This window comes from Rattus norvegicus, chromosome 6 (assembly GCF_036323735.1).
Source record: "Rattus norvegicus strain BN/NHsdMcwi chromosome 6, GRCr8, whole genome shotgun sequence".
NCBI classification, from domain to species: Eukaryota; Metazoa; Chordata; class Mammalia; order Rodentia; family Muridae; genus Rattus; species Rattus norvegicus.
Genome location: NC_086024.1, coordinates 62968606 through 62990341, shown reverse-complemented (window position 1 = coordinate 62990341; position 21736 = coordinate 62968606). Strand labels below are relative to the sequence as shown.

The window sequence follows — 21736 nt, the reverse complement described above, 5'->3', positions numbered from 1 at the left end:
CTTATTTATAATAGCCGGAAGCTGGAAAGAACCCAGATGCCCTTCAACAGAGGAATGGATACAGAAAATGTGGCACATCTACACAATGGAATATTACTCAGCTATCAAAAACAATGACTTTATGAAATTCATAGGCAAATGGATGGAACTGAAAAATATCCTGAGTGAGGTAACCCAATCACAGAAAAACACACATGGTATGCACTCATTGATAAGTGGCTATTAGTCCAAATGCTTGAATTACCCTAGATGCACAGAACACATGAAACTCAAGAAGGATGACCAAAATGCAAATGCTTCACTCCTTCTTTAAAAGGGGAACAAGAATACCCTTGGCAGGGAATAGGGAGGCAAAGTTTAGAACAGAGGCAGAAGGAACACCCATTCAGAGCCTGCCCCACATGTGGCCCATACATATGCAGCCACCAAACTAGATAAGATGGATGAAGCAAAGAAGTGCAGGCTGACAGGAACCAGATGTAGATCTCTCCTGAGAGACACAGCCAGAATACAGCAAATACAGAGGCGAATGCCAGCAGCAAACCACTGAACTGAGAACAGGACCCCCGTTGAAGGAATCAGAGAAAGGGCTGAAAGAGCTTGAAAGGCCTTGAGACCCCATATGAACAACAATGCTAACCGACCAGAGCTTCCAGGGACTAAGCCACTACCTAAAGACTATACATGGACTGACCCTGGACTCTGACCTCATGGGTAGCAATGAATATCCTAGTAAGATCACCAGTGGAAGGGGAAGCCCTGGGTCCTGCTAAGACTGAACCCCCAGTGAACGTGATTGTTGGGGGGAGGATGGTAATGGGGGGTGGATTGGGAGGGGAAGCCCATATAGAAGGGGAGGGGGAGGGGTTGGGGGATGTTGGCCCAGAAACCGGGAAGAGGAATAACAATCGAAATGTAAATAAGAAATACTCAAGTTAATAAAGATAAAAAAAAAAAAAAGAAGAGATAATTTTGGAAAGAATGCTGAAGTGTGCAATCTTTGCACTCACAAACACTTTTTGTAGCTAATTGAAGGCCCAGGAGTCCCCGGGCCTGCTGCTATAGTTTACGTCTCTAAAGTCTCCCTAAAGAAAGGTGTAGAAGGCTTTCTTGGTCACCAGCCTAGAACCAGTGGAAGATGGTAGACCGTTAGGTGTGAGGCTTGTTTGAAGACAAGTCATCGACCTTTTCTTTCCATCGCTTCTTGGCTTCATGAGACCAAGCCTCCTCTTTCAGCTGTAGCCACTACCATGTTTTCTATTGCTTCAAGCCTAGGCCAGAGGTCTAAAATGGTGGGCTAGTATAAACCTTTACTCTCTATAAAGCTGACCTGTTTTGGATACTTTGATACAGGAATGGAAATGGAACACACCAGCCATTCTGCTAGTTGTATTATCACAACTATCCTCGCTGTTTACTGAGATCTTTGCTTGGTCTGGAGTCCCTGCACACCAGCTGTCCCCGTGGTAGCTCCTGCCTCCTGCGGGGTATTTATACCCAGGAGCACACCCCTGCAGAAGTGCTAGGAATGTGTTGTCAGCTGATACAGCCACGTCCACTGAATAAGGACTTCTAGCTTAATAAGAACCACAACAGTTACCAACCGAAATCAAGGCTTGCTGGTTTGTTGTTTTAAAGCCAAGTTTCAGCGATGCATATCTAAAACTCTTAGACATTATAGGGGAAGCCAGTGCAGGGAATCTTGCAGCTCTTGACTAAATTTACACTAAATATAGACTACCAATTATGTGCTGGGTTTATGGGCCTCAGGGGAGCACTCGTGAGCAGCAGGGAGATCAAGAACACACTACAGAATTGGTAGAAAGTTTTGCTGTTGTTGTTCCTGAATAGTTGTCGTTTCCGGATAACTGAGCAGTCCAGGATCACGTCTTCGTAAGTAATTCGCATGCTATTCCTTACTGAGGCAGAATGTTGATTCTTGAGTCATCGGGACTTTCATTGCCTGTGTTCGGTGCTTTTCAACTGCTGACTGCAAAGATGTAGACTTGATTTTAAAAATTACCTCCCCACTGAAGCATGAACTTAGGAATGCTGCTCATAAATGGCCATGACTCACTCAGGGAGGTGTCTCATTAAGCTTTGAATTCAGCCTTCACTGGTAAACAAGTTTGAGTTGGTAACATACAGTATGGTGTGGGTTATTCTGGGGGTGGGGGCGGTGTGGAACGAGTTTTTTCAGGGACAATTTGTTGAAGTGTAGAAAAATCAAGCAATTATTAAATGATAAACGCTCAGCTGTTAGCAGTGATCGGGAGCACGGGGAAATGAAGCTACTTACGTGTCTCAGTTCCAGGATCAGAAATGGTTCCATCCAAAGGATGCTGCCTTGGCCGTTTGGGAACAGGCTGATCTACACAGTGGAGTTGGGCAGGAAGGCCGAGCTAGGCGGACACGGAATGGCTAGTGACACTCTTCACGGGCCTTGGTGGTTGTTCCCGGATGGCCTCATTTCAGCTGCCAAAGATAGCAACCGCTGGTGTCAACAGCAGTGGGTTCTGGTTTTCAAGACGTGTCCTTGTGTCCATTTCCTGGCAGAGTCCCTGGCAAGCCACCTGCAGGTTCTCGGGGGCCATGGGGGCCCCTGTTTTTTTCTCTCTACTAGTTTGTCTTTCATTTTAACATGTTGCAATATTGAAAAGGTTTATTGAAAAAACATCCACGGTGTGAGCTCACTGTAAACATGTTTTTCAGAGCACTCCATTGTTTACTTGTTTTATCTTAGATTTAGGAAAAATCTTGAACAAATTTTACTACGGATTTTATTCTAATTACGTGGGTGGGAGGGGCATGTTCACGCTACAACGCTTGTGTGGAGGTCAGAGGAAAAGTTGCAGGAGTCGGTTCTCATTGAACAGAAAGTGAAGGAGATTAAGTTCAGTCTTCCAGGCTTAGTGCCATGTCTCCGTCCCTTAGATTTCCTGGCATCACCTTCTTAGTCTGCGGCAAGAAAAGTTTATTAACTGGACTACTACTTTGAAAGCAGGACTTTTTTCAATTTTTTTTCTTTTTTTTCTTTTTTTTATTAACTTGAGTATTTCTTATATACATTTCGAGTGTTATTCCCTTTCCCGGTTTCCAGGCAAACATCCCCCTCCCCCCTCCCCTTCCTTATGGGTGTTCCCCTCCCAACCCTCCCCCCATTGCCGCCCCCCCCCACAGTCTAGTTCACTGGGGGTTCAGTCTTAGCAGGACCCAGGGCTTCCCCTTCCACTGGTGCTCTTACTAGGATATTCATTGCTACCTATGAGGTCAGGAAAGCAGGACTTTTTAGCAATGACTTTTGTAGCTAGTTTTCTACTTTGTAACTAGTTCTCTCCTTTCCTCTCCTCTCCCGGCTCCTCCTCTCCCCTCCTCTTCCCTTCCCTCCTCTCCCCTCCCCTCCCTTCCTCTCCCCTCCCCTCCCTTCTCTGCAACACTAGTGACATTCCTGAGGGGGAAACGGATATTAAGTCAGATTCAGAAATGAACTGTCTCAGTTACCACGCCCAAAATAGAAGCTGTGTTTGCAACAGTGATCCTACCACGTGACACATACAGCTTTCTTTCCCTGGTCACCCCCGTACAAAACAACAATAGTGTTTGGGATAATGAAGTACAAGGGGGTGATGAAACAGAAAGCACTTCTGGAAGAGTGCTTTAGAGCCCAGTGTCTAGGTGTCCGACAGCACTTTGAGAGCGTGGCTTATCTTCCAAGGGGTATGGTTTGCTCGCTAAGACCCTTTCCCTCACAGCTGCTGCTGGTGTTGTTTTTAAACTGTATCATGTCAAGTCATTCTCTTCGGACTGCTCCATGCAGCATATTTGAAATTCAATAATTTCAATATTTAAAGTGTTTTATAGTAATAACTCCATCCATGCGTTCTTTCCAATTAAAATTTCAGGATAATGAAAACACACAGTTTGGATTTATGAAGAAAAAAAAAACCCAGTGCATGATTTTCTGATCTTACAGTGTTTCTCAGCTAGGAATCTATGAATATGTTTAACACAAGTGCCACTAAATTTGTGGGTGCTACTTAGAAACCCTCCACCCCTCCACCCCTCCGCCGAGCATGCGCAGTAGGCGCTCTCAGAGGCTTGAGGAGGAGGTCGGATTCCTTGGAACTGGAGTTAAAGGTGGTTGTGAGCGCCTGACGTGAGTGCTAGAAACCAACCAAATTCAAGGCCTCTAATAGAGCATCAGGCTTTCCTAATGGCTGAGCCATGTCTCTAGCCGTGAGGCTTTTGGTTGATAGTATAGTTTAAGGAGTTCAGGAAGGATGTGATGCTTTCCCCCAGATTTTCTATGGTTAGATTAGTAGTCTTCTCCATTTGGTTTCTTCGAACTCTATGGTTGGGTCTTAAGAGAAATCTCTTCAGAGAATGGTTATCAGGAACAAATCTGTGGCCACCTATATAGACAGGCCCATTTACTGCTGCCTCCTCTTTCTGAGGATTATTTCAATTAAGTATCCTTGTGTCTAAGTGTGTGCATGTGAGTGCGGGTGCCTAAAAAGGCCAGAAGAAGGAGTTGGAGCCCCCAGAGCTGGAGTTACAGATGGTTATAAGCCACCAGACACAGGTGCCCCTACCTTGTCTTTCTAAAATTTTAGCCTTTTAGACACCAGACTTCATATCACCACTGACTCACCTTATGAAGAGAAAAAGAACTTCCTTAGTCATTAAATATATGTCTTGGAAGCCTTTTTACATCTTTCAATGATCCAGAATTTCTTAGTATGTTAGAGTGTGTGTGTGTGTGTGTGTGTGTGTGTGTGTGTGTGTGTGGTGTGTCTGTGTGAAATTAGGAAATTAGAAGGACTCATAGTTAAATATTTGTCTGTTTTACGGTCATTTTGTTGACTAGCTTGTGTTTTTGTACAGAGGACTTGAAGCATATTAAACTAGCAACCATGGGGAGAAAACATTTTGAGAGGCAATTATGAAACAAAATACAGACCCAGAGGAAAGAAGATAGAAGTGGACAAGCGGAGGAGGAGAGAAGAGGGTTACAGGGTATGAGTGGCTGTGTCCTAACCACACACTTGATTCAGGCAAGCAGAGGCAAAGGAATAGCCAGCATTGTCCAACACAGCGTGTCTCTCCTCTAGCCCAGCATTTGTGGATGGGCTATGGTAACTCATGAGCCTATCCAGCTTCTTCCCGTTCTGGCTTACGCAGCTCCCAGCCCAGCCTCTTCTTCCTAATGTTGGTGCTTTCTTCCAGGCACAATGACTCATTCCTCTCAGGATGCTGGATCTCATGACGTCCATGAAGAAGGAAAACTCTATGTCGTGGATTCCATAAACGACTTAAACAAACTCAATCTCTGTCCGACGGAATCACAGCATCTATTCTGTATGTGTGAACCTGGAAGCATGGCTTTGGGACTTTCTAAAAACATCAAGGGCGCACTGGAAATGTTGTTTCTCATTTAGCAGTTTTGATTTTGGGCCCCCAATCTGTCAAAGCATCACTGACTTTCTCAGCAAGGGCTGAACTCATCACAATTCCTGTGAGAAGCTAGGCATAGTGGTTCGTCCTATTCTTGGAGCACGAGGCAGGAGGATCGTAAGTGTAAGGCCAGCCTGGGCTAGCGTAGGTAGTTCCTGGTAGCCTGCCTGTATAGGAAGACCCTGCTCCATGTCCTGTTTTTCCCCTTTAAAACTTTTGAGGAAGAAGCTATGGTGTTTTCTTACTGGGTACAGGTATTGCTCAGTCCCTCTCGGCTGTTGGGCCTCTGTGTGAGCACGGTTAGTTAGGTTTATATAATCTCTGCATCCCAGGGGTGTTGTTTTTATCAGAGATTACTGAGGAAAATGCTCAACACATTCATCGATTTATTTTCAAAATCATTAAAATTCTGTTGTGCAAAAAGTCAACTCCCTTCTCTACTTATCAATTACAAATTGTCCAATTAAGTACTGGAAGAGACACGAGAGCAAACCTAAAACCTCCAAAATACACAGTGTGTCTGGCTCTCTAAGCGCTAGAAACCAGGCCTTTTGGGCCCTCTGGACCCCATCTTTTCTAGCTTAACTGACGACTATTCAAACACAGGCACGGATGGGCTATTTGCCACTTCCTTCATGAACACTCTACACTTACCGTCCGGTTCTATAGCTGCTATTTCCATTCTTGTCTCTTCAGGGTTCTTCCTTTTGTCATTGTTCAGATCCTGGCCTGTTTTTAGTATGGGGGTGTGTGGTGTCAGCTGTGGTGTGGCGTGGGTTAGGAAACAGCAGCTGTTGACAGGCCGGAACATGGGATGCACTTGGTTAGATAATCACGCAGCATAACCTGTGGGGACAATTCAGGGAGGAGCAGAATATGTGTATTGGCGCTTGCTATACCCCAGGGGTTTCCGCCTCTTATTCAAGGCTACCTGTGTGTTTTTAGGCACCTGAGGATTACAAAGCACCTGGTGAGAGACAATTCCCGGCCCAAAGCATTGAGAAGAGCCTGACTTCTAGAGCAGATCTATCTTGGAAATAGCTTCAAGAAACCAAATACCCCAGGGGCTCTTTTGTCAATGGATATAGACCTAAGAGGTTATTCTGATAATAAAAGCAGCTTCCTGGGATACACCACACAGCTTTTGCTCGTCCACTCAGGGAAGGCATCACACCTAGCTCTGTTTAAGTTACCTAGGAGATGGCCAGTACAGCCTCATCCATTTTCTATTCCTCCTCCAAAGAATAATTCGTGCCCTTCTACTCCACAGCAAACAGTTTTCAAATAATCTTCCCAACAGGTTCAAGGTCATAGCTCAAGCCTACTCATTTTTTGAATCCCAACAGAGAAGGTAAACAGCCCCAAAATTGCCCATCCAAAGACATTCCTAATGCAGACGTCACTTTCAGGGAAAATGGAAATGGGTGTGTTCATCACATCTCTGTGAGATGCTGAGATTGTGTCACTTTGTTTCCCATCAGCTTTAGAGGAGAAAATCCCAAACACTGGCACAACTCCCAGAAATGGAAGGCAGGGTATGTTTTTTGTGGGGCTGCTCCTGGTGTTGATGGTCAGCCTGGCTCTGGTCTTCTTCTCCATCTTCCTAATAAGTAAGTACTTAATAAGTCTGTCTCTAATTGTGTGTGCATCCTTTATAGCTGTCGCTTCTGGAGTTAGCGCAGTCTAGCCATCAGAATTTCCAGAAGAAGCCAGTGGGAGACCCAGTGTCTTAAGGGCAGTTCATTGCTCCTGGACTGGGTCCTTGGCTACAAGTCCAGGGCATGCTCCCGCAGTACCAGGTTACATTTATGTTAAATATTTATGTAAGCTTTTAATTTGTCACCCGGAGCCTCTGCTACCAAATTATATGCAATGTGTCCTACTTAATTTTAGTTTTCTTTATTCAACACATAAATATCTTCATCACATTTAGATATATAACACACAGTTTCCTGAGGTTTTAACACCCCCTCATCTTTCCTCATTTGCATATCTCCCAGAGGTCTGTTTGGAGTAGCAAGGGCTCACACTAATGGCTAGTGCAAACTGGGGTTTTGAGGGTGGGTTACTTCTGCCCTGTTTGATGCCAGCTAGCTTTGGCCCTGTCTACTCTTGGCCTGGGCAATACATGTCACCCTTAATTGATGACACAGAGGTTTTCCCATACCTGCTCCTCAGACTAGAGACCCCTAAGCTGATCATGTCACTGTTCTGTCTGGATATCAGAAGAGGAACTATCTACCTGAAGTGTGATGTGTGTGTGTTTGTATTCTTCTCCATCAGAGCTACCACAGTTCTCTCTTAGATGACTATTTTTTTTTACTATTATCAGTAATTATTGCTATATTCTTTCATACTACAGAATGCTACCCGGAGCCGGGGATAGGGAGGGTGTTATCTTTGACACCATTTTGAGTCTTCCGTCTTGTCGTTTCTTCTGACTTTTCATGCTTTTGGCATCTGACAAGTTTTCTCTTTTTGAAGCAGGATCTTAATACACAGGTCAGGCTAGCCTTGGCTAGCCTTGACTTTGAGATCCTCTTGTCCCAGCCTCCTGAGTTCTGGGAGTATAGGCATGTGTCACCACTCCCGTCTTGCCTTCAGCAGTTCTAAATAAGAAATGTAACCGCACGTCTTCCCAGTGTTTCTTACTTAAGTTCATTTAGGAGTAGAGGAGGTGGTGGTGTTGACGATAATATGACCCCTTTGGGTGTTTGAGGTGAGCTTGTGAGAAGGGATAGTGTATGACCTTACCCGTGAGACATGAAAGAAAATGTCTATTCATCTTGGCCAGACAAATCAAAAGAAATGACTATATTCAAACCCAGCTTGGTGAACCAAGGGATTTATTGGGATTGTTTATATGCATTAAAGGTATATGAGTAACTTTTCTGTTGCTGTGATAAAAACACACAGCAAAGGGCAACTTAAAGAGAGGAGAGTTTGCCCATGATGCTGGGGAGGCATGGCGGCAAGCAACACGCGTGGTGGCAGGAGCAGGAAGCTGAGAGACAAGTCTTTCACCACAGACATCAGCACCTATCCCCAGCAATGCAACTCCTCTGATAAGGCTCCATCCTCTCAGCCTTTCCAAACGATGCCGCCAATGTGAGCCAAGCACAAGTGCCTCAAAGGCAGTTTGCATCACCAGGATGCAGACTTTAACTTTTACAGATGGGAGGGCACAACGTGAGTGCTGGGAATGGAACTCTGGTCATCTGAAAGAGCAGCGAGTGTATCTCTCAAGCCCTGTCTTCTCCTCCTCCTCTTCCTCCTCCTCTTCCCCCTCCTCCTCTTCCCCCTCCTCCTCTCCCCCTCCTCCTCTCCCCCTCCTCCTCTCCCCCTCCTCCTCCTCGTTCTCCTCAAGGGTTTCTCTGTGTAGCTGTGGCTGTCCTGGAACTCCATCTGTAGACCAGACTGGCCTTGAACTCGCAGAGATCCACCTGCTTCTGCCTCCTGAGTGCTGGGATGAAAGCTGTGCACTGCTGCCCGGTATTTTCTTCTTCTTCTCTTTCTTCTTTACATCTCTTCAGTGATGTTCTATGTGCCTTGGAGGGGGTAAAAAGGCATTTTGCTCACAGCTCCCCGGGAGAAGCCACAGAACAAAGAATGACGTTTGATAGCTTCTTTTCCTCCAAGATTCTGTCCCATTCCGCTTAGAGGCAGTAGGTGAATTATCTTTGCAGCAAATGCCAACTTGTAGCTAGCCGTCAACGTGGGAGGGTCAGCCACCTACCTAACCCACAGTTGGGAAAGAGATCTAGGTTCTGATTCTGAAATGTTGACATGTTAGCGGAGAATAAATGAATGACCTGCCTGTTACCCTGCCAGGCCTAACTTCAGGTAATGACCCAGTGAAACTAGCACGATAGTTTAGATTGCCTATGGATAACTGAGCAATCTGAGGTAGCCCTCTCTTCTGTAGGATACAGGGAAAGATAAGAGAAATGACAATAGCAAGTGTCACATGTGAGGTGTGTAGTCCTAGGCTGTCTGCCAGAAACCTTCCAAAAACTGTGTAGTATAGGATCTAAAAAGTTTTTTTAAATATAGTGCCGAGGTGTGAACCTGGGGCTTTGTGCATATTAGGTGACTTTCATACCACAAAGATGGATTGCTAGTGTCCCTTTTACCTTTTATTTTGAGACATACTCACTCAATCGCCTTAAACTCACTGAGTAACCCAGTTAGGCAGATAAGGTTGTGATCCTCCTGCCTCAGCCTTCTGAGTTGCTGGGATTGCAGGATGACATTACCTTGCCTGGGTAGGCTCTAGCGTTATCTTGAGTTGACTATTGATGAAAATGGAGCCTCATGTGCTCAAGCTGACGCAGCTAATAAGAACCCTTCAGGACTCAGGGGCTCTGGCGTACAGCACAAGGCAGAACACGAATGACACTGTTTTTCAAAAGGCTTACTGCTTTATGTGTATGAATGCCTTGAATGCATAAGTGTGTTCTATTGAGGACAGGATCATATTGAGTAAGAACAGGAAAAAATGAGGCGAGGAAATAAGAGTGTCTTCATGCCGATTGGGGTGGCACATACTTGTAATTCCAAAGTTTGGCAGACAGAGACAGAGAGCATGAGTTCAAGACCAACCTGAGATACACAACGAGACCCTGCATCAAAAAAAAAAAAAAAGTATATTTTTATCATACAAGCACCCTAGGCCAGATGTATTAATTTCATTATTGTGTGTGTGTGTGTGTGTGTGTGTGTGTGTGTGCGTGTTTATATGTGTGTGTGTGTACGTGTGTGGTGTGTGGTGTGTGTGTGTGTGTGTGTGGTGTGTGTGTGTGTGGTGTGTGTGTGTGGTGTGTGTGTGTATGTGTGTGTGTGTTCATATGTATGGAGGCACAGATTGATGCTGGAATCAACAGAATATCATTTTCTGGATAACAAGCGAAAGGTATTTCTAAGAAAGGGCCTGGAAATAAGACAATGTGACAATCACTCCTAACGAACTAATCAGACACACTGACAGCCCCTGGCACACCCTTCTCAGCCAGAGTCGTCTGGCATTGCCAGGAGTGGTCTAGCCCGGCACTAGCAGGTCTTAAGCATAGTTCACTAGCTAGGCAACTCTTCCGTTCCTTTCTGGGCTTCTCGGATGCCTGGGGGATTTGCCAAGGGTGCTTCTCAGTACTCAGTTGAGTATCCGTACAGGGCGCCCTCTGCTGGCTCTACTGTAACAGTGTTTTCCTTTTTTTAAGTTCAAACAGGAAATAAGATGGAGGACGTGTCAAGAAGACTGACAGTTGAGGGAAAGGACATAGATGATCTTAAGAAAATCAACAACATGATCGTAAAGCGGCTCAACCAACTGGACTCTGAACAGAACTGAAAGGATTTTCCCCCAAGAGTGGTCATGGATACCAGAGCTCACTTGCTGGAAGTACACCAGGACTGGGAAAATGCAGTTCTTCAGGCAGTGGATACGATCTATTATACCTCCTTGTTCAAGGATGGAAATAACGCTCAGGGAACGAGTTTAAAGATGGCAGCTGAAATGGGGGAACTTGATTCAGCCTTATTGACTGCTAGCTGGCTGCTTCAGTTTTCAGTGGCGTTAGAGTGGTGGGCGGCTAGCGTGAGAAGAGAACTTAGCTCTTTACATGCAACTACTTTTTGAAAATAAACTTGGTTTAGAAGATTTCGAATATTCTAGTGAGGTCTATGATGCCTCACGTACCTGTACAGATTCCTGCACACGCCTAAAGAATGCACTGAACTGTCTGTGCTGAGGTGAACCAGGTGCTACTCTTTTCAGTAGCGTACATGCTTCTTTTCGGGTGACACTTTGATGACAGCTTCCGAGCCCTGTTAGGTGATCGCTGGAGAAAACATGGCTAGCATGAAGTATGGGTAGTGATACTGAGGAATAAGAGATATATACTACTACTAGTTCCTTCCTTGACTTTAGAGACCCTACTATACTCATATGGAAAGAAGGAAGTATGTCTATTTATATCGTCTACAAGCTCGGCTAGCTTCATCATGAAAAAAAAATCCCTAGGAATCCTGCTTATGGCTTTGGAAGAAACTGGTTAGGTTTGTGTGATCTTTGCTAAACTAGAGTAGAAAATTGTGTATTTGGAAGCAAGAATAAGGTATTCTATATATGTCAAGAGTGAGGCAAAATAAATGAGTTTAAAAGCATGAGTTTTTATTTAGTTAAAATACACCATTTATGCATCAGTTGAAGAATTATTTAATTTTTTGGGTCATTTTAGTTTATTCAAAACATTTGAATTCCCTTGAAAATGAAGCCGATGCAAAACCACATTTTGAATAATAATAGATGAAATAAACAGGAAGAATCTTACTTCCATTCTTTATTACTAGTTTTACACTAAAATATTTATATTGCATATTTTTCTTAAAATTGATCAATATACAGAACATTAAAAATATAAAATTTGTGTTTACTGGATCATATTGATCTGTTACAGCAAATCCTTGCCATAAGGACTTATTGGAAAATTGTTTTAAAAACTAGGTGGTCTGACACCACAGTTCCAAGAAAACATTCATTTCTTACTCTACTACATTTTTGTCTTTCTACTTGCATCGCGCATATTTTTATGCTCAGTAATAAATGATCTTTATTCAAAAGCATTGTGAATTTTACAATGTGAAGCAATTGAAAATAATTATTTTAAAGAGGGTTCTGGGGATCAAACTCAGGTCTTCATGCTTGCAAGACATGCATTTTGCTGACTGAGCCCTCTCTGTAGCCCCTGAAAATCATTTTATCCTTCTTTTCCATCCTGCTTATGTTGTACATACAGATGGAGGCATGGTGACCACTCTGGCACTCAGTCTGAAAAAGACCACAGCTTGTAGTATGGTATCCACAAATCAAAGACTTCTACTGAGATAGTAAAAGTTTGGTGGGGCCAAAGAGGAGGCTCAGCAGGAAAAGGTGCTTGCTAGACCTCATGACCTATATCCAATCACCAGAACCCAAATATCCAGGAAAGAGAGAGGGGGGAGGGAGGGAGAAAGGAAGGGAAAGAGGGAGAGGAAGAGGGAGAGAGAGAGACAGAGAGAGAGAGAGAGAGGGAGAGAGAGAGAGAGAGGGAAAGGTGTCATAGGCTCATCTGTGCATACACAGACAGACAGACAGACAGACACACACACACACACACACACACATATATATATACTATAATTTTTAAAAATGTATTGCTGGCTACATGGCAGCAGCAAGACAGAGCAGGTAAGACATTGGCTGTCAATCTAACTTCCTGATTCATGTCCTGGTTATCACTGCTGATTGTGACTTTGAGAAAATAAATAGCAAAATGGATGCTTATAAAATGTATTTTATAGTATTACTCTGAGGCTTAAGAGAAGTGACAAATGTGAAGGAATGAAAAGTGTTTGATACAAGAACAATTTGTTAAATGTACTCAAAGTACTTAGTCAGTATTGCTAAAGTATTATTGTTAAAAGTCTTAGACATGGCACTATGGAAATAAACTGATATATTTAAACATAAGTCTATTGGTAGAGACCCAGTTATTTTTGAGTGCTATTTAAGATCATAGTATCATATCACCAGACAAAGGATGCGAGTAACTATTTCAAGAGGCAACTGGTATAAGTGGGAGGGTGTGTTGCTTTCCTAACTGATTAGTCTGGACAACATTAGAATCTATTATTGCCTTCCTGAGATGGAATTAAGACCTGTCTCCACTGGACTCATAAATGACTTGATCATAAGGCATGGTAGGGAGAGGAGGCCAGGTGTGATGGGAGGAGGGAGCCAGGTGTGATGGGAGGAGGGAGCCAGGTGTGATGGGAGGAGGGAGCCAGGTGTGATGGGAGGAGGGAGCCAGGTGTGATGGGAGGAGGGAGCCAGGTGTGATGGGAGGAGGGAGCCAGGTGTGATGGGAGGAGGGAGCCAGGTGTGATGGGAGGAGGGAGTCAGAATATTAAAGACGGTTGCAGAAAAGAAATAGGAGGGACTGGTGACACCTGTCTTGATAGGAAAAGAAAGATTGTAATATTCTTTCAATGCATTCTGTGTCTATAAGATGCTGAGATTTCTTTCTGTTAGTGGACTTTCTCTGTGTCCTCCTTGTAATAATGTCCTCTTTCGGCTCTGCTAGGAGGATGGCACAGATGTTCTGACCAGGTCCTCAGAGATGAACTTTCTCTTTGGCAATGAGGACCCTGGTAGGACCCTCTTTCAGACCTGGCCATGGTGACTCCCTGCAATAGGCCTAACCCACCCAGCCTCTGAGGTACACTCAAAGATCTCTGGTGTGTGTGTGTGTGTGTGTGTGTGTGTGTGTGTGTGTGTGTGTGTGTAAGTGTCTGCCTCCACCTTTCAGTGCTGAAATTACAGATGAATGCCACCATGCCCGACCCTTTCTATGGGTGCTGTCTTCTATGAACTCATATCTGCATACATTTCCAGTAAATGTTTTACCCACCTAGACATTTTCCTAGCTCCTAGGACTCTCCTCAAATATTTTTGGAGTCCAGATAACCTCAGATATTTTAACAGAATTACAGTAATATTTAACAGTAATTACAGAAGTTACAAAGGAGTTTTCTTTTTCTGTGAATGTGTATGTGCAAGTTCAACTATGTGGAGGTAGATACGTATGTATATGCAGGTATACATGCACATGCATGCATGTAGAAGTCAGAGGATAAATTAGGTGTTATCTTGAGGAGTATCATACAACTCCATTGAGACAGGGTCTGTCGCTGGTCTAGAGGTTGCCATGTAGGCTTGTCAGATGGGCCACTGAATCCTAGGGATTTTTCTACCTTGTCTCCCCAGCCCTGAAATTACAAGCACATGCTAGCACTCTCTTGCAGTTTTTACACGGATTCTGGGAATTGAAACAAGGTTTTCAAGCTTGTAAGGCTAATTCCATAATCTCACAAAAAGAGGTTCTTTTGGTTCTTTTGTTTTTAAACAATAGTTTTATTGATTTTGGGAGATTTCACATCATGAACCCTGAGCACACTCACTTTCTAGTCCTCCCAGGTCTGTTTTCCTGTCCTTGTGACAACCCTCTGCCAAAAAGGAGGAGGAGGAGGACGAGGAGGAGGAGGAAGAGGAGGAAGAGAGAGAGAGGGGTGGGGGAGAGAGAGAGGGGTGGGGGAGAGAGAGAGGATAGAGAGAGAGGAAGGAAAAAGCAAGGGAAAAGGAAGGATAGAAGAAAACAAATAAACAAAACAAGTCCAATTCGTGTTGCCCATATACTCACTGGAGCATGGCGGCTAGCCCCTTAGAGAACACTGTGTCTTTCACCACCCGAATTCCTGCTAGAAGCTGTCAATTGTGGAGAGCTACAGTTCAGCATCCTTATCACCAGTTTTTCTAAAAACAAAAAATAAAAATAAAAAAAAATCATTGTTTCCCTCATTAAGTTGAACCCACAACTTTATCTGACCCTCACAGTTGTGCTTTGAAACTGGAAATTATTGTTTTGTCCTTCTTTGACGTTCTCTTCTGGGCATCTCCAGGGTATGGCACTTTGGTTGACACTGTGTGTTTGTTTAAATGATTTAGTTAGGAAGTGTTTCCTCAGGCTGCACTCATTGCCTCTGCAAGTTGTCCTCACTGAGAGCAGAGGGACACCAGGTGGCAGCTCATCACCTCAGAATGTCAGTCAGAGAGGAGGCAAGAGGTCAGATCAGCACCACCTATTTTGTTGCAAATGGCAATAGTTTCACTTTTCCTAACTGATGAATAACATTCGAATTTACATACACACATATATGTTTGTGTACATGTATATTATATATGCATATATGTGTAGATTATATGTGCATGTATATGTATGCATTGCATATACATATATATTCATTTCTCACACCTTTTAATCTGTTCATCCATTGATGACCACCCGGTTTGATTTTATAATTTAGCTAATGCAAATAACTTTATAGTAAGCCCAGGCATGTAGGTGTCTCTTTTCTATGATAATTTCTGACAGTGATTTAAGGAACATACACAGTTTTTGTTTTTTTTTCCTAAGTTTTAAAATTAAAACTAATTTAAAAATGTTATTTATTATAATTGTGTGTGTGTGTGTGTTTATGTGTGTCTGTGTGTATGTGTATGTGTGTATGTATGTGTGTGTATGTGTGTATGTGTGTATGTATGTGTGTGTATGTGTGTATATGTGTGTGTGTGTGGGGGAGGGGGGGTATATGATGTGTGGAGGTACATGGGTGTTCCAGTGTGTGTGTGAAGGTCAGAGGACAACTTTTTTAAAGTTTTTTTTTTTTTTTTTCGGAGCTGGGGACCGAACCCAGGGCCTTGCGCTTGCTAGGCAAGCGCTTTACCACTGAGCTAAATCCCCAACCCCGAGGACAACTTTTGATAGTTAGCTCTCTCCTTCCACTGTGGGTTCCTGGGATCAAAGTCGGACCATCTGGCTGTGTAGCAAGTGCTTTTGCTCTCTGAGTCGTCTTGCTTGTTCATGAATGTAATTTCAAGAGCTTGTCTGTTGATTCTAGGTTTATCACAGATAGCCTTTATGGTGTTGAGATGGATTCCTTCCATTTCTACTCCATTCAGGGATTTTATCTCAATTGAAGGGTTGTTGGATTTCCCCCGTATACTTAAGAATGATTACATTTTTAATATGCAGAAAATCATTTGTCCACATGTAGGAAATCTGTAAGTTTTTCCCCCTTCCTTTGCAGGGAATGAACACAACGAGGACCTCCTGAGTCTTGGAAGTGTATCATTTCTAACATGGGATATAGTTACTTTGTGGCACTATGCTTATTTCAAGCTGAGGGTGGTGTTGAATAGATGTAATCCCAGCATTTGGGAGGTAAAGCTAGGAGGATTATGGATTCAAGGCCAACCTGAGCTAAGCAAAGTGTAACAGGTCAGCAAGCAAAAGCTAAAAGCAAGCAAGCAAAGGACGTTTCTGGGTCCTATTCTGTATATATGTAAGACTTTAATATATCTTTGATACAATCCAGAATGATACAGAAAGAACATCTTTTTTAAAAGATTTACTTATTTATTTTATGTATATGAGTACACTACTTCTCTCTTCAGACACACCAGAAGAGGGCATCAGATCCCCTTGCAGATGGTTTGTGAGCCACAAAGTGGTTGCTGGGAATTGAACTCAGGACCTCTGGAAGGGCAGTGAGTGCTCTTAACTGCTGAGCCATCTCTCCAGCCCGAGAAAGATCTTATAAAAGATTATCAAGATCAGGTTGGTCTAAGGGGCTTTACCTTGATTATGTTAATTGATCTGAGAAGACTCAGGCAGGATGTGGGTGACATCGTCCCTTGGCTTTGGGTTCTGAACTGTTTATGATTAGAGGTCATCGAGCTGAGCATTGAACTCACACACACTCATCCTGTCTTTGCTCTTGCCTGAGGATGTAACTAGCTGCTTCAGGGGCCTTTTAGACTTCTCGACGGTGATGGACTTGCAAGGCATTTTATCACAGCAACAGAAATGTAATTAGATAAGTACTAAGGAAGCAGGGTGGTTGGTCCATGGGTCATGTGAGGAAGAAATGCCCTCAAATTGTCCTGTGAACTCCTGCTTTTCCTCTGCTCTAGGTGAAGATGTGATTGTTTACTTCTCTGTGCTCTGGCCGTAATGAGGCCCTACCCTCCTCAGAACAGAAGCAATGAAAGGCTTTAAACTCCAGATAGTGAGCGAAATAAACCTTGCCTCTTAAAAGTCAGCTTGGGCATTTCATTGTAGTATCCTGAAATTGTCAACCTCATTTAATATTTGGAAAATACTTAATCAATTTACCCTACAAAATATAATTTTAAAAGTTGGTATTATTAACGTATCTTCAAAATAGTTTTTCTACACTGATGACTTTAGCTTATTGAATATTAACAGAATCTCAAAGATACTCAATTCCTGTTTTTGGTTGGGTGGGGGAACAGGGTCTCTCTACATAGCATTGGTTTGAACTTGGAACTCACTCTGTAAATCCAACTGGCCTTGAACTCACAGAAGTCTTCTTCTTGCCATTGTCTCTCAGCGCTGGTGTTAAAACAAGTGTGGCCAATGCCTCACCCGAAGAGCCTCTGTTGTGATGTTATCATGAAACAACATTAAATTCCAGCCCAGGACAAGGAAATTAACCCTGCATAAGATCCTTATTGCCAACCATCGTGGTTTACTTCCTATATCTGTTCTAGTTAGTCGTTTTTGCTCTTTCCAAAAAGACTTCAAATCCATTGGCATTTTACAGTAAGGTATTGATAGTTATTAAATCCTAGAAATACCCTAGCCATTTTCTGGCTACTAGCTAACTACTCTGCAAAACAAAACAAAAAACAAAAAACAAAAAACCCAAAAAACAAACATCATCAACAACAACAACAACGACAACACAGCTGCTGCTACATCATCATCATCACCATCATCATCATCACCACCATCATCATCACCATCATCATCACCACCACCCTTTATAACTTATATCTTGAGTCTGGAGAAATGGCTCAGCAGTTGGAGTGACTCCTGTTCTTCAGAAAATTCAAGTTCTTTGGAAGACATAAACACATAATTAAAAATATAAACGTAAATATTCTGCATCTTAGAAAAAGACTTTTAATTACGTGTATGTGTATCTCTGTGTGGGTGTGTGGACGTGAGCGGCAGTGCCTCTCGGGACCAGAGGAGGTCATTGGATCCCATAATGTTGCATTCACAGGCAGATGTGAGCCTTCTGACAAGGGTCTTCCAAAGGGACAAAATGGCGCTTAACTGCTGAGTCATCGTCCAGACTCTCGTTCACAGGATCCAGTAACCGGCCATGTGTTTGCTGTGATATATAGACAGCCAGGAACATGGTGGAATGCTTATGACAAACTCTCTCTCTCTCTCTCTCTCTCTCTCTCTCTCTCTCTCTCTCTCTGTGTGAGTGTGTGAGTGTGTGTGTGTATGTGTGTGTGTGAGTGTGTGAGAGAGTGTGTGTGTGTGTGTGTGTGTGTGTGTGTGTGTGTTGGTAATGTCAGGTCCTCCTTTCCTTACCTGGAATGTTTACACTTGTCCTTCACTGTCTTTTCAAATGAAACTTTGGACATCACTTCTCTTTTCCTAATGAATTCACTGACTGGTCTCGCTTCCCTGAGCCCTGTTATAACAGCTCTCTTATCACAGAGGTATTGGTTTTCATTTTTGCGTCTAACTCCCCAGTTAACTTTGAGTTCCTGAAGGACATGGAATGCCAGTCAATTCTCTTTGAATTCCTATTCCCTTGCACTCAGAACTTGCTGTGACAAAGGTCCTCAGTAAATCCTTGCAGCAATACTTCTCTTCCTTTGAACACATGTCCTCTGCCATTTCTCAAGTTCTTCTCCCCTTGGTAACCAGGTTCTTCTAACCTGGAGAGCAGATTGTGAGTTCACTACTTCTACAGAGACAGACTTCACCCGTCCCCGGGGCTGTGGCAGATTATTCCGTGTGAAGATCCCTCTACGTACCGAGTACAATCATACATCAAGATGTGAAGATCCCTCTACATACTGCATCATGAATAACTCTTTGTAGTATTCCTCACAAGCTCTCAACTCTCAACAGGTGAAAAGCATCCTTTAATCTGACAGCCTAAATGGAAGCTAACCCATGGGAAATAAAGCCCACTGAGCCTTCAGCTGTTTAGAAAACCATTGAGGAGCGTTAAAATAGAGAATGGCGACTTTCCAAAAATAGTTTCCCTGCTCAGCCTCAGCAGCCACTCCAGAAAACTATCTCCTAAGTCTGCAACTCTGATTCCACATCTGGATTCACAGTGAAGTTAATGTTTGTGGATATTGGAGAATATATCTGAGCAGTGAGTACTATGACCTAGAACCATGATGTTGGCAGTTATGAAAGAGTATTTGATTCTCAACAGACAAGGGAAGATACACACTTTCACTTATCGCTTAGTAAGGATGGTTACTGCGTTATAAATCCATGTGTATAATACTTCACTGAACAACATATGTAGTTCGGACTCAGCAGTGAATGACAGGAGCAAGAATGGAATCTCTGTTGTTTCTGATGGGTTTAATCATGTCGTAAATGAGTTAGGTCTGGGAGGATCTTTCTTAAGTCTGAAAAACATATTTTAGGCATGATTAGAAATTAAGACATCATTTACCACGAATGTGTAATATAATAGTAATAAAGTAAATTCATGAATGAATGGGTGGATGAATGTCTAAGTAGGATATCTCCTTATTTTAATATATTTCTTTCTGATGATTAATAATTTAATGTATAGGCAGGTATTGGTTTTATAATTGAAAAAAGTATCAGAAAAATGCAGAAGCAAAAATGAGATCAAATACAATTCTATCATAATATGAATCTGATCTGTATGGGTATTTATAATTTCAGTGCATAAATATGACTCTTCCTATGTAAAGAGAAAAACAAGAGGGCAGATAAAGCATAAATGTGGAAAAATTTCTTCTATACACACATATATAGTATTTATATATTATATATAGTATTTATATATATTATATATAGTATATATACATTATATATAGTATTTATACATTATATATAGTTTATATACATTATATATGGTTTATATACATTATATATAGTTTATATACATTATATATAGTATTTATATATTATAGATACAGTAATATATATGTGTGTGTGTATATATATATGCATATTAGAGAGAGAGAGTGTGCTAGTAAAAGCATGATTCCCAGAGTCAGATTATTTCTGTTTTCATTCTCTCTAATTGCTGTGCATAAACTACTAAGCATCTTTCCTTATTTATGAATTCTAAATATTGATGGAGGTAAAGTATTTACAACTGGGTCTGGTTTACTTAAGTATTCAATGAATGTCAGCATTATGACACTGATTATACCTGTTAGTGTAAATGTTGAGAAACCACAAGCAATAATTGTCTTGTTTAGGCCATCAGATATGCTACTCTTAGAGATGGGGGTCAACAAAACATGCTTTCTCATTTGCGAGTGGTTACCAGTTTGACATAGCTTCTGGGGCTTAACTAAATATTTCCCAAATCCTAGTTGGGATTCTAAGATTTATGAAGTAAAGTTCAAGGAACGAAGTATATTTTTATCTTAATGAAATTAGTTTTTGTAGTTGAGTGAATTGGAAGCCTAGGGTTATAACTGTGTAGCCACCAGATGTCAGTATTGTTACAGGTTAATTTTCCATGTGGCCTTACATCCTGTGTGTATCGGGCTGCCTTTAGAGTGCTCAGTGTTCCCTGTATTCTGTGGGAGGATGTCCTGGTTCTTATGATCTTTCTACCTTCTCCATTAGGACTGGGCTCCTCAACTCTGCATTTCGATTAGTTATGGTTTTCTCTAACGGTCGCCATCTGTTGCAAAGAGAAATTTCCTTGACAAGGGATGAGGACTACACTTGTCTGTGGGTATAAGGGCACATGTTTAAAGTGCAGTCAGGGATTATGCTGATTAAGTGGTGGTTGAAGGTTCTCCTCCAAGACTCATAACTTCATTAGTCCTGACTAGTTGACTAGGTTCTTAGTACCAGGCATGACTCCTCTCATGGAGTAGGTTGCGAGTCCGATTAGAGATCTGTTGGTTATTGCCATGGCACACGTACCACTACTGCACCCATAGAGCTCTCATGCCACGTTAGTCATTGTTGTGGTTCATAGGCAAAAAGACAATTTTTGAGAGGTACTCTTTTGGATTAAATTTAAGACATGACTCTTGAGTAGAGGTGAGTTGTCATAAAGTTATGAGTATCACAGAAAAGAAACTGTCTGCATCACATTTTAACAGTACTTTTTATGAAGGCATATGGCTAAAAAGATAGTATCTTCAATTTGTCTTTGAGAAGGGGTCCGGCCTCGAATTTGATATATAATAGAGGTTAGCTTTGAAGTCTTAATTCTCCCTGCTCCATTTTACAAATATTGGAATCACAAGCATGCATCACCATACTTGGTTTAAGGTCTTACTATGTAGCCCTTGCCATCTGGAAGTTGCTATGTAAACCAGGCTGGCTTCAAACTTACATATATCCACCTACCTCTGTTTCTCAAGTGTTTGGACTGAAGATTTAAACAACCACATCTGGCCAAAATGGTAAATTTTTAAAATGATTTTTTAGTGTAACCACACCAATTCATTTACTTTGCTACTTATATTTATGTTAGACCTAAAAAGTTACATTTATGTGTGTGTGTGGGGGGGGTATATGATGTGTGGAGGTACATGGGTGTTCCAGTCAGTATGTGTGTGGAGGTCAGAGGACAACTTTTGATAGTCAGTTCTCTCCTTCCACAGTGGATT

At 42.3% G+C, this 21736-nt stretch overlaps 2 protein-coding genes across 2 annotated transcripts in view; one reads left to right on the top strand and one right to left on the bottom strand.

The window, feature by feature from the left end:
* Nucleotides 1-21736, bottom strand: part of LOC120093247 (60S ribosomal protein L29-like) — a 613897-nt gene that overhangs the window by 239090 nt on the left and 353071 nt on the right. The window lies entirely within an intron of this gene.
* Nucleotides 1592-11462, top strand: Lsmem1 (leucine-rich single-pass membrane protein 1). Its single transcript, NM_001398683.1, has 4 exons — nt 1592-1893; nt 5227-5358; nt 6936-7064; nt 10671-11462. The coding sequence occupies exons 2-4, from the start codon at nt 5232-5234 to the stop codon at nt 10799-10801; spliced, it is 387 nt and encodes a 128-aa protein (NP_001385612.1). The 5' UTR covers nt 1592-1893; nt 5227-5231; the 3' UTR covers nt 10802-11462.

What these genes read in the sequence shown, in the direction of transcription:
- Lsmem1 (NM_001398683.1), top strand. Translation starts at nt 5,232, where the DNA reads ATGACTCATTCCTCTCAGGATGCTGGATCTCATGACGTCCATGAAGAA. An exon ending in GGAATCACAGCATCTATTCT is followed by an intron (nt 5,359 to 6,935) that starts GTATGTGTGAAC and finishes GTTTCCCATCAG; the next exon opens with CTTTAGAGGAGAAAATCCCA. An exon ending in CTTCTCCATCTTCCTAATAA is followed by an intron (nt 7,065 to 10,670) that starts GTAAGTACTTAA and finishes CCTTTTTTTAAG; the next exon opens with TTCAAACAGGAAATAAGATG.